We start from the raw sequence: 13,341 nt of genomic DNA, 5'->3' as shown, positions 1-13,341 counted from the left end.
GCCATATATAAAATAGATAGCCAACGGGAATTTGCTGTATGAAAAAAATTATGGTTGATACACAATATTATATTAGCTTCAGATGTACATCGTAGTGACTATTTTTAGAGTGTGCTTCAACCCACTCCAGTATTCTTGCCTGGAGAATCCCATGGAGGGAGGAGCCTGGTGGGCTACAGTCCACCAGGTCGCCAAGAGTCAGATAGGACTGAGCGACTTCACTTTCACTTTTTCAAAGAAAAACATTGCAGGCCTCAGGACTAAAGTTCAAAACAGTTGAGAAAAGAACAACGAATATTCTGTTCACAAATACAGACGCTGTGGAAGTACTGCACAAAATTGCTGTCGTAATGGAACATTTACGGGGAGGTGGATAAGAACGTTAATAATGCATAGATTCAGAGACAAATCCATCAGTGCAGAAGCAAATGATTCGGGATTATCAGCGAAGGTGTGAGAGCATAATAAACGAAGACGGTCGTGGACAGAGTGGGCATGTTAAATGAAAACGGTAGCCGTTCAGAAAGTTGCATTCAGTTGTGTCCGAGCCGCCAGCACGTGGGAGCCGGCGGGTGTGGGCGGAGCTTCGTCCGGCGCCGCGGGGCCTGGGCAGGTCGGGCGGCGGGCGGGCGTGTGATGAGCGCGTTGCTTTGAGCAGGTTGTGTTCCGTCCGTGGGAGGGCTGGGGCGCCGTGAGCACAAGGGCGGGTAAACACGGGGCTTCAGGACCCGCCTCTGCCTGCTTGAGAGAAAAACGGCCGCGTGTTTCCCGCGGGCTGTGCAGCCCTGCTTGTCTCCATCTTGTGTGATTCCGGAGACACTTGGCATCCTGGCGGAGCCCGGGGCGGGGCGGGACGCAGTGATGCTGTCGGGGGGACTTTCTGTGTCCCCTTCGTATCGCCGTCGTGGAGCCCGCTTTCTCCCCGCGCCCCCTGCGCTCTGCCGGGCCCCGTGAGTGGCTTTGCGCCCGATCATTGCGACTTAATGACATGCAGTGACACTTCTCCGCCGGTTTCAGCGCCAGCCACCCTTGGAGCTCAAGCCTCATACAAGTATGAAGGTGAGGACAGCCAAGGCCTCCGGGTTGCCAGTTCCTTGGCTGGAAATCCCATTCATGTTGGGAAACAGATTTTTTAAATTTGGCTGGGTCAGTGATGGTAAACCCCCGCCATCAGGCGCCACCAAGGCCCCACACCCCGGCCAAGCTGGCCTCACGGTGCCCCTCCTGTTGACCCCACGCCATCCTCCTGCTATTGGGGTTGGCCCTGCGGCAGGATCTTGTTTTATGTCATAAGGCTGATGAGAGGGACCCTTTCTGCCCAGCTTCACCGAGTCTGTGTACCCCTCCATGCAGTACGGTCAGAGCTGGTGAACATTTCTGTGGCTTGGTAAATGTTTTCTAAGTATTGGCAAGATTTTTTTATTCCTTTTTTTTTTTTTAAATTCTTTCCCAATGCCATTTTGCTCTGGGCTGTGATCATTAGGACCCAGCTTTGGTTTAAGATGAATTTTGCAAATATATGTGTGTAGTGGGACTACAATATTTTCTGAGAAGACGGGCGTGGGCGGGCCACTGGCTGATGTAAGATGGGGCCACATATGTTTGCTCCATCAGGCCAAGGCGATTTTTTTTACCCTCTGCAGACTGAACCAGTTCAGAGGACACAGCTGGTTGAGATCTGCAGAAACATACAGAATTCTGGTCTTCTGAGAAGCCTGGTTACCAGCATGTGACATAACCTGGAGCCTCTTTTCTGACCTAGCTTTCATTTCTGCTTTTGAATATGAAGTAAAAAGGCCATTTGTCACAGTTGGTCACTTCGCTTCATTATTCATTTTGCTCCCTCTGGTTAATTTTTTAAAAAGCACAATGTTAAATGCTGGAGTCAGGTTGGTTGGCAGCCTTGCGAAGGGGAACAGATTGCTTTGAAGTAAACACAGCTGGAAACGGACGGAGTATTGTGTCCCTTTCTTTTAAGCAATGAAAGAGGCCTTTATAGAAAGGCGGCCGAGTGCTGGGCTCTCCAGGGTCACTTTGTCGGTCTTTCCCTCCCAGCCTGGCTGATGATTAACGTCACACCTTGGTTGTCCAAACGGACGCACGTCTCCCTCGCTTGCTGAAGTCGGGGCTTCTCGGAAGCAATGAGCTTGCAGAGGTCTAGGGCGATGGGAGCTGGAGGAGGGTGGAGCCTCTGCAGCTCTGCTTCTCTCGCGCCTGTGGTCTAGGGAGCTGAGTGAAAATGCCTGCTCTGGGGTTTTCTGCGGCTCCTGCTTTTTGCAGCCTTGAAAACCGCATCAGAGTCGTGTCTTACTGGATTGCTCTTCCAGCGATGGGCAGGTAAGTGAATTAAGGAGTGTTGGCGTGTGCCTTTGTGATCTTTCTTTTCTTTGGTCTGCTTTTAAAACATGAAGGCAGGGTGTTTTCTGATGGTGTAATTCAACCAGGTTTTGTGTCTCCTGGAATGCATTTCCTTGTTTTAGTCAGAGGAGAACCTGGGGTGGGGGTGGGGGGTGGTCTTCTTTTCCTATGGCTAGAAGACTTCATTGTTGTTTTGGCCATCTCTTTCTTTAGTCTCTGTGCCAGAAATGGTTTTTTTGTTTGTTTGTTTTTTCCTCTTTCTTTTGCTGTTTCTTCATATGGTGATTTGGTGGGTTTTAGTTTGAGTCAATTGCTGTTAAGGAACTCACTAATCATTCATTGCTGCGATGTATTAATTCATTGGTATGTTAAAGTTTTCCAAAGGTGTTTTTCTCCATAAATAGTTACCTTTCTTGACGTCTGTCTAGTAAGAGCTGTGTTAGAAATGAAGAGGAGAGGTGTAGGAACTGAGTTAGGAATGAAGAGGAGAGAACTGTTGCTTGCTCAAAAGACATCTGGAGAGGCTTTTTCACAGGCAAGATATACTTTAGTTTCATTTTGTTTTGTTTTATCTGGGAGAACTACAGGGCTGTATCAGTTGGGATCGGTCACCTGTATTGGAATCTGTATGTGGTGATCCAGACAAGTCACATTTGTTCACTCCTCCCTAGAGTATCTCGAGTAAAATAGCCTTCGCCGTGTATTTAACTGCAGCCCATGGATGGGAATTGTTGGAATCAGGCCATTTATCTGTTTGGATCCTCACAATCAGATCCAGCGTTTAGCATCCTTCTGGCACACAGTGCAGCTCTGTGTATTGTCAGGAACTAACTCAGTGACGTGTACTCAATGGCCATAGGAGCTCCAGGAATACGAAAGCAAATGGTGAGGTCTGAATTCTTAAAAAACGCGTAGGGAAATCTAAATGAGAGAATTGAGACGACCTGTTGCAATGAAGGTGGCTCTGAGTGGCTTTCTCTGGCAAATCTTGTATATTAACGTGTGTATGTGGAATCTGGAAAAAAATGGTAGAGATGGTCTTGTTTGCAAAGAAGAGATGGAGACACAGACATGTGCGGGCAGGGGTGGGTGAATTGGGAGATGGGGACTGACATATAGGCTGCTGATTCTGTGTATACAACAGATAACTGGTGAGAACCTACGCTATAGCACAGGGACCTCTACCTGCTGCTCCGCAGTGACCTAACTGGGGAGAAAATCCAGAAAAGAGAGGATATGTGTAAACATACAGCTGATTCCCTGCTCGACAGCAGAAAGGGACACAGCGTCGTAAAGCAGCTGTGTTCCAATAAGAAAGGCTTTCTCTGTGTTGGCTGCCGTCAAGCTTGTTGCTTGCTGGCTTTATACACTTTGGCAGAATTAATCTGGGTTTTGGATTTTGAAGGCACAGAAAGAAAGTTCTCGTTATATGGGGCTATGAGATAACACAATCAATTCTTTTCTAAAATCTTTACTTTTAATTAGAGGATAATTGCTTTACAATATAGTGTTGGTCTCTGCCATACGTCATCATGAATCAGCCACAGGTATACATATGTCCCCTCCTTCTTGAGCCCCCCTCCCGCCTCCCTCCCCATTCCACCCCTCTAGGTTGTCACAGAGCACCGGCTTTGGGTTCCCTAATACAGCCAGTTCTGTTCCTGCAATGACTCCTTTTCTTTAACGAGACTGTGCAGATTGTTTCTTGAAGAGATTATAATTATTATCATTTCATTGCTCTTTCTCGTGTTATCCCATGGTTCTGGCATCAGTCTGGTAAGGTAGGTATTGATGTTACTATTAACACACCATATTATAGTTAATATGGGTCACACACACATAATAATATGGGTCACACACACACATAATATGGGTCATACACACATAATAAGGGTCAGATGAAAAGTGACCCTGGAGTCTCTTTGCAAGTGGAGAAGCCAGGTATAAGCTGGTCTTTACAGACCCAGAATCCCATACCTCCCCTCTTCATTCTCTCTGGTCCCCGCTACACTTCATCCACTGGGGAATGGAGGAAAAGCTGTCACATGGGTGTCTGGGGACCTGGATTCTCATTCTGACCAGGCCATTGCGGAGGCAGTCTAATGGTGAGCAGTCCTTGAAGTCTGCGGATGGTTTTCCTGCAAGGAGGAAATCAGGTTTGATTCTCACTTTCTGCGCAGCCTCAGCGCCTCTCTGCAGGGCCTTAGTCATGGCTTTTGTTGGCCCTGTAGTGTCCCTACAAACAGAGAGGAAGGGAGAGAAAGCAAACCTGTGCGTGTTCCGTCAGCTCTGCTTTGGGCTTTCCTCCAGGCATGAAGAGACAGGCACTCCGAGGTGGGGAAAACCCTGGGTCCTTACAAGACGAGTCAGTCTGATCACTTGTTGTTCACTCAGTCGTGTCCGACTCTTTTTGACTCCATGGTCTGCAAAATGCCAGGCTTCCTTGTCCTTCACTGTCTCCCAGAGTTTGTTCACACTCATGTGCATCGGGTCGATGATGCCATCCAACCATCTTGTGCTCTGTCGCCCACTTTCTCCTGTCCTCAATCTTTCCCAGCGTCGGGGTCTTTTCCAGGGAGCCAGTTGTTTGCATCAGGTGGCCAATGTGTTGGAGCTTTAGCTTCAGCATCAGTCCTTCCAGTGAAGCTTCAGGGTGGATTTCCTTTGGGACGACTGGCTTGATCACATCTCGAGCTGGCATTTCTCAGTCTGTTCTTGTAAACTCATCAACAAAAATGTTGGAGCCAAGCTCTCTTGTGGTTTCAGCCTAGGGACAATGAATACATCGATTACGTTTCCATCTGGCTCGCAGAGAAGGGACAGCCTCCTTGCATGAGCCCTTCTGTTATCTTAATCCTGTTTGGAACAGCGCAAAAGTAAATAAATAATGCTCTCCCCTTCTCCAGGCGTTGTAAAGGATGGCAGGTGGCTGAGAATGGGCAGGGCGGAGCAGTGGGGAGGGGGGTTTTGGTTCTCCCTGCCGCCTTTACTCCGTCAGCTCATCACAGACCCGTTTAGACGGTGCGGTGTGCTGAGAGAGGCGGGACTGCACTTGACTGAGATCTGTCGTCATTGCTTGTTAGTCACTCAGTCGTGTCTGACTCGTGTGACCCTCTGGACTGTAGCCCGCCAGACTCCTCCGTCCATGGGGTTCTCCAGGCATGAATACTGGAGTGGGTTGCCGTTTCCTCCTCCAGGGGATCTTCCTGACCCAGGGATTGAACCTGCATCTCCTGCACTGGCAGGCGGATTCCTTACCACTGAGCCAGCACGGAATCCCTGATGGACATAATAAAGGGAAACCTGTGGCCAACACCACCTACCATTGTCGTGTACAAGAGGGGATTAAAGGAGGCTGGGCTGCTGAACTCCCAGCAAAGAGGGACAGGCGGGTCTCCCTGGGTCAAGGGAGTTGGCATCCTTCGGGGACCTCTCATGGACTCCGGGAAGCCCTCACCCACGACCTCTGTCTGCACTCGGAAGTTCTGCCCCACCTGGCAACTACGCCTCGTCACTCACCGCCTTCCTGGTGGGAAGCTGGGCTCAAAATGCAGGGATGAGACTCGGTCTCCCAGTCCCATCATTTCTTCGCTGCCATCTCTGTGCCTGCTCTCACGCTGTGATTTTTTAGACCTTAACGTTATCCTTCCATCTTTCCCTGTAGGCAAGAAGCGAAACCCTGGCCTTAAAATTCCCAAAGAAGCGTTTGAACAACCTCAGACCAGTTCCACGTAAGTTGGCAAGACCGCCGTCTTAATCCAAATGCTTGCGCTTTACAGGTTTCCAGGGAATGGAGTTCCTTTTCAGACTGGTGAGTACTGCTTTGACTGGGCAGGCCGTTGTTAGAAAGGAGAGCCCTTGGACGCGGGGAGGCCAAGGACTTTTACAGTTCTGAGACCTGAAACAATCTTAGTGGTCAGTCTACATGGAATGGGTACCTTTGAGCTTAGTTGGCTAAAAATTTGACAGCCGTGTTTGGCAGATGGCTTCTTGTTCAGTCGCTAAGTCGTGTCTGACTCTTTGTGACCCCAAGGACTGCAGCCCACCAGGCTCCTCTGTCCATGGGATTTCCCAGGCAAGGATACTGGAGCAGGTAGCCATTTCATCCTCCAGGGGATCTTCCCTATCCAGGGATGATTGGCAGGCAGGTTCTTTAGCACTGGGCCACCAGGGAAGCCCTGGCAGATGGGGTCTTAAATAAATTCAGAAAGGTCACTGGATGGTGACTTCTTCCTTTTCCATTTTATCTGAATAACTCCCTGACGGAGCCACCACTGTAATCTTTGGGTTGGGGCAGGAAGGTGGTACTTGGTGAGGACGCAGCATCCTGACTTAGATCTTATTCCGTGTGAGCAGAAGGCAGACGGGAGATACAGGACCACACCTGATGAACTAAGCCATAGGTTCAAGGCCCTGAGACACCCCAAGCCCTGGTGAAGCGGGACTCCTACTCCCGGAGCCGCCCTTGTGTCTTTGCCTCTGTGCGTTGGGGGGAGGGTATTGCCTAGCTGGGGGCAAGGTCAAGTGAAAGACACTCAGTTGTGTCTGGCTCTTCGCGACCCCTTGGACTATACAGTCCATGGAATCTTCCAGGCCAGAATAATGGAGTGGGTAGCTATTCCCTTCTCCAGAATATCTTCCCAACCCAGATGGCAAACCCAGGTATCCCACATTGCAGGCAGATTCTTTACCAGCTGAGACACGGGAAGCCCAGCTGGGGGCAGGACCATATCAAAGCATCTACAGGGGAGGAAAGGAAATTCCAAGAAAAAAATTATAGCAGAGGTAGCATAATAGCCATTCCAATGGAAACTTAAATTAAAAAAAAAAAAAAATTTATTGATTTGGCTAAGTTGGGTCTTAGTTGCAACAAGTGAAAAGCATTCCAGACCTGCTTCCCAGGTGACACAGGGGTAAAGAATCCATCTGCCAAAGCAGGAGACGCAGGAGATGCAGATTCAGTCCCAGGGTTGTGAAGATCCCCTGGAGGAGAAATGGCAACTGGATCCAGTATTCATGCCTGTAATCCCATGGACAGAGGGGCTTGGTGGGCCATAGACCATGGGGTTGCAAAGTCGGACACGACTGGGCGACTGAGCCCTGCAGTGTGGCGGGTGCCCAGGCTGACTCTGTGGGGCTGACGAACGTGTTCTCGGGACGGGACTCGTCTGTATGTAGGAATTTCCTGTCATCTCTTCTGCATCTCCATCCTGTTACTTACTGATTATTGTGCAGATGGAATCATGCGTATCCTTTCTGAGACCAGCCTTTTTCTTTCAGCATCATTCCCTTGAGGTTTATTCGAGTTGCTGCATGTACCCACAGATTATTCTTTGTTATTGCTGAATGCCATTCCGTGGGGCGGATACACCAGTGTGTTAAAGCCTTCAGCCTCTGAAAGCCTTTGAAGGAGATACAAATAGTTTCTGGTTTGGGGCTGTTATAAATAATTGTGCTGTGAACATTCCCGTGTAAGTTCGTGCATAAAAATAAGTCTTCATTTGTCTGGGATGTATGTCCAACAGTGCAATTATGGGTCGTATGGTAAGTCCATTTTTAGTTTTGAGAGAATTGCCAAGTTATTTTCCAGAGTGCTTGTACCAAATTACATTCTTACCAAAAAATATGAATGGCCCACTTTCTCCTCAGAACTGTTTTCATTTTAACCATTCTGGTAGATGTGATGTATCATTGCAGTGTTAATTTTCATTTCTCTAATGGCTATTGATACTGAATACTTTTGGTGTTTATTTCCCATCCATGTGTCTTCTTCAGTGAAATGTCTATGCACTTATTTGTCTATTATCCAATCAGATTTATTTTTAATCTTGAGTTTTGAGGGTGCTTCCTGTATCCTCGATGCAAAAAGTTTCTCAGGTATGTGTCTCAAGAACACTGTCTCCCAGTCATAATGCTTCTTTCCACCTCTCTCTATTGATGACGGCCAGTCTATCATCAGTTTTTCCCCTTACGAGTTATGTTTTTGGTCACGGGTCTAAGAACCCTTTCCCTATGCTTGTGTCCTAAAGATTTTCTCCTCTGTTCTTTTCTAGAAGTTTATAGATTTACATATTAGATTTAAGTCTGTGATAGATTTGGAGTTTAATTTTTGTACAAGGCATGGGGTTTCAGTTAGGCTCTATTTTTTAGCCAGTGGATTTCACTGGCTAAAGTTGCTCCAACACCAGTTGCCGAAAAGACTATCCCTGCTCCACTGAGTTGTTTTTGCTCATTTTTAAGATGTTAACTGGGCATATTTGTGTGGATCCGTTTCTGGGTTTTCTGTTCTGCTCCAGTGATCTCTGGGTCTGCTCCTCCAGTGAGAACCAAACATGGAACAACAGACTGGTTCCAAATAGGGAAAGGAGTAAGTACGTCAAGGCTGTATATCGTCACCCTGCTTATTTAACTGATATGCAGAGTACATCATGAGAAACGCTGGGCTGGAGGAAGCACAAGCTGGAATCAAGATTGCCGGGAGAAATATCAATAACCTCAGATAAGCAGATGACACCACCCTTATGGCAGGAAGTGAAGAGGAACTAAAGAGCCTCTTGATGAAAGAGAAAGAGGAGAGTGAAAAAAGTTGGCTTAAAGTTCAACATTCAAAAAACTAAGATCATGGCATCCGGTCCCATCACTTCATGGGAAATAGATGGGGAAACAGTGGAAACAGTGACTGACTTTATTTTTCGCGGCTCCAAAATCACTGCAGATGGTGATTGCAGCCATGAAATTAAAAGATGCTTGCTCTTTGGAAGGAAAGTTATGACCAACCTAGACAGCATATTGAAAAGCAGAGACATTACTTTGCCAACAAAGGTCCATCTAGTCAAGGCTATGGTTTTTCCAGTGGTCATGTATGGATGTGAGAGTTGGACTGTGAAGACAGCTGAATGGGGAAGAATTGATGCTTTTAAACTGTGGTGTTGGAGAATACTCTTGAGAGTGCCTTGGACAGCAAGGAGATCGAACCAGTCCATCCTAAAGGAAATCAGTCCTGAATATTCATTGGAAGGACTGATGCTGAAGCTGAAACTCCAGTACTTTGGCCACCTGATGTGAAAAACTGACTCATTTGGAAAGACCCTGATGCTGGGAAAGTTTGAAGGGAGGAGGAGATGGGGATGACAGAGGATGAGGTGGTTGGATGGCATCACCAACTCAGTGGACATGAGTTTGAGGAAGCTCCGGGAGTTGGTGATGTTCAGGGAGGCCTGGTGTGCTGCGGTCCACGGGGTCACAAAGAATCAGACACGACTGAACTGACTGACTGACCGCTCCTCTGCCTGTATCACTCTGTCTTGATTACTGCAGCTATAGATTAAACCTTAATATTGGGAAAAGTGATTCTTCTCACTTTGTTTTCTTTTTGAAAACTACTTTGGTTATTCTAGGGCTTTCATTATTTCCTGTTACTTTTAGAATAAGCTTATCTATATCTACAAATAAACTCACTGAGATTTTTGGTAAGAATTGTGTTGAACCAAGATACCGATTGAGGGAGAATTGGCATCTTTATTTCACTGTCTTCCAATCCTTGAACGTGGTAGATTTCTTCAAGTATTTAGATTCCCTTTGATTTCTTCCATCAGTATTTTATAGTTTTCATCATATAGATTCTCTGCATTCAGTTTTATTAGGATTTATACCTAAGTGTTTCTTTTTTTTTTAAAGCAATAAAAATTGTATTCCATTTTTCAATTTTGATTTCCACTTTAGAAATTTAGAAATGTAATTTATTTTTAAAATATTTTTATTAATTTGTTGTGCTGGGTGTTTGTTGTGTCATGTGGGATCTAGTTCCCTGACCAGGGATCAAACCCAGGCCCCCTGCATTGGGAATGTGGAGTCTTAGCCACTGGACCACTGAGGAGGTTACTGCAGTTGATTTTTGAGTTGATTGCGTACCCTGTGACCTTACTAAACTCAGTTATTAGTTCCAGGAACTTTTGTGATAGATTTCTTACAGGTTTCTGTGTAGAGACAGTCATACTTTCTGTAAAAAGACCATTTTATTTCTTTCTCTTCTGTTTGTTTTCAACCTTTATTTTCTTATCTTATCTGAGTGGCAAGAATGTTCAGTACTACATCAAATAAGATTGCTGAGGGCAGGTGACTTGCGTTGTTTTCCATCTTAGAGAGAAAGCATTTAATCTTGCTTTGTTTTCCATCTTAGAGAGAAAGCATTTACTCTTCCACCATTAAGCGTGATGTGAAGTCCTCACAGACATTGTTTTGAGGTTGAAGAAGTTCCTCTCTGGTTGAAGTGTCTTCAGCCAGAATTCAGTTTGCATCATGAATGTGTGTTGGATTTTGTTGAGTGATTTTTTTGTGCATCAGTTGATGAGATCTTGGGAGTTTTCTTCTTTGTCCTGTCAATATGTATTACTTTCATTGATTGCTTAAAAGTGTTTGCATATTTGTTCGGCGGCGTGGAGCGTTAGCTGTAGCTCTTGGCTCTTCATCGCCTTGTGTGGGATCTCCCCGTTGTGGAACGCAGGCTCAGTAGCTGTGGCCCTTGGGCTTAGTCGCTTCATGGCGAGTGGGGTCTTGGTTCTCCCACCAGGGATCGAACCCACATCCCCTGCCCTGCAGGGCGGATTCCTAACCGCTGGACCACCAAGGAAGTCCCAGCATTGCTTGATTTTTAAAATATTGAACTAGCCTTGCATACGTCAAATTATCCCACTTGGTTTTGGTATACTATATTTTTACACACTGCTAGATTTAATTTCTGCAGATATTGAAGATTTTTGTGCCTGAAGTTGATAAGAGATGTTGATCTATAGAGGCTTTGTGTTTGTATATATATGTGTATGTGCTATTATGTTCTGGTTTTGGTATTTAAGATAATACTGACCTTATAAAATGTGTTGGTTAGAATACCTTCTTCTGTTTTCTGGTAGACATTGTATAAGATAGGTGGTAATTCTTTAAAAAACAATGTTGAGCTATAATTTACATATAATATTATTTTAGTTTCAGGTTACAAAATAATGGTTTCATATATGCAATTAAGAAAAAAAAAATTGCTGAAATTTCTCCCGTGAGACAAAATGGGCTTGTATATTTCTTCTTCCAGAGGTTTTTAATGACACATTCAATTGGTTTAATAATTATTGGATAATTCAGATGATCTATCTCATTGTGGCTAAGTTTTGGTAGTTTGTGATTTTCAAGGAATTGGCCCATTTCTTCTAAGTTGTTGAATTTATGAAAGTAAAGTTGCTCATGGTATTTCCTTGTTATTTTCTTAATGACGACAGATCCACTGTGACATCCTCTTCTTTTTTACTGATACTGATAATCCATGTCTTCTTCCTTTTTATCTGTGTTAGTCTTGCTAGAGATTTATCCATTTTATTGATTTTAAAAGAGCCAACTTTGTTTTATTTTCCTGCTTTCAATTTTATTGATTTCTGCTCTTATCTTTACTATTTCCTTTGGGATGTATTCTCATATCAGCCTTCCAGTTATCTTATTTTCATCTTGCCTTAACAATCTGCTAGTCTTTCCCTTCTTCTAGTATATATTAATAGTCTGTGTTTTTAGTAAATTTCTGAAAACTAACATAAACCCTCGCTTGGTATAAAAAAATGAATAAAAAGCCATGCAAAAGTAAAGGTAGGTTCTCTGCTGTCTGACCCTCGCGTGGTGGGACAAACCCTGACTACACTCTTCCGTTTCATCATGTCGAGCCGGGGTTGCTCTGTGATATCAACGGTCTCACGTTAGCTCAGGAGAGGCTTATGATATACTGTTGTTGTTGTTATGTCAACATTGAGGCTGAGATCTGTGCTCCTCAAGAAGTGGTTTCCGCATTTTGAGTTTTCCTTGGCAGTTTTTTGAGGCTGGCTTGGTGATTTTTGCCATTTATACCCGGCCACCTCCTGCTGGACTGCACACGAATAGACCGGGACAGAGCCCCGTCCTTCTTCGGGCCATGCGTGTGGCCTCCTCACGGAGTCCCTGAATCAGCGTCTGTGACTCGGGTCTCTGGGCTGTTCCCCCGCTGGCTGGGCAGCAACTGCTCCTGGTTCTAACTTGATTCTGCGCTGGCCAGCATTCTTTCAGTTAATCCTCACGAGAGACTCTGCTCGCTTTATAAGTGAGACGGCAGACCTGTCCCGGGCTCAGGTGTCCTTCTCAGAGCCGCTGACCTCAGAGAGCCCAGACTGTGGTGCTGGAATACGTAGGTTCACACTTGGGAGCTGAGCTTCCTCGGTTGAATATCCGAGGCAAGTTACCCAAGTCTCCTAAGCCTTAGTTTCCCCCTGTGAAAAACAGGAACAAACATGTGGTTGCTATGGGGATTGGATGTCATGGTCCATATTAAGTGTCCAGCCCAGGGCTTGTTCCAGGGTAATTTCTCAACGATGTGGCTCTCCGTGTTGTTGTTATTATTATTTCACTTAATAAGTGGGAGAGCTGGCATACGGACTGAGGGCTCTCTGACCCTCAAGTATGTGCTCTTAGCCACATGTTAGACTGCTGGCGACCAGAGCCAAATAGTCCATGAGAGTCGGGATCTCTTACTTTGTAGTTGAGAAGACTTCATGGCGTGGCTCTGTGTTCCAAAGTCACCATCTCACTAAGTGACTTTGAATTTTTAGTCTGTGTCAGTGTCAATTTTTCACATTAAAATAGGGCTAATACTTGGACTTCCTTGGTGGTCCAGTGGTTAAAACTCCGTGTTGCCAGTGCAGGAGGCCCAGGTTCAATCCCTGGTCAGGAAGCTAGACCCCACACGTCATAGCTAAAGAGCCCACATGCCGCAGCTAAGGCCCAGCACAGTTAAATAAATATTTGAAAAAGTAAAGCTAATAGCTCTGAGAGCTGTGAAAATTAAAAAAGACTTTGGATTTAAAAGGTCTTGCGTGGTCTCTGGCCCACATAGGTGCTTTATATTATCATTAGATAATAAGTAAATATTGTTATTTATAGGCAAATAATGCATGCATGCTCAGTCACTTGAGTCGT

General features: G+C 45.6%; 1 protein-coding gene across 2 annotated transcripts in view; it reads left to right on the top strand.

The window, feature by feature from the left end:
* MAP2K6 (mitogen-activated protein kinase kinase 6) overlaps positions 1-13,341 on the top strand; it is a 102,160-nt gene that overhangs the window by 61,781 nt on the left and 27,038 nt on the right. Inside the window, exons 1-2 of one of the 2 annotated variants that reach the window (XM_061144991.1) lie at positions 2,113-2,337; positions 6,023-6,089. Coding sequence is in view for 1 of the 2 variants with exons in the window: in XM_061144990.1 (XP_061000973.1) it covers positions 6,023-6,089 (67 nt within the window). In the remaining variant the exon portion in view is untranslated. Of the gene's footprint in view, positions 1-2,112; positions 2,338-6,022; positions 6,090-13,341 lie in introns of those variants that run through there. The other variant, XM_061144990.1, reaches the window with a different exon arrangement.

This window comes from Dama dama, chromosome 5, assembly GCF_033118175.1.
Source record: "Dama dama isolate Ldn47 chromosome 5, ASM3311817v1, whole genome shotgun sequence".
NCBI classification, from domain to species: domain Eukaryota; kingdom Metazoa; phylum Chordata; class Mammalia; order Artiodactyla; family Cervidae; genus Dama; species Dama dama.
Note: the sequence above shows the minus strand (reverse complement) of the source record. Positions and strands in the feature narration are given on the sequence as shown.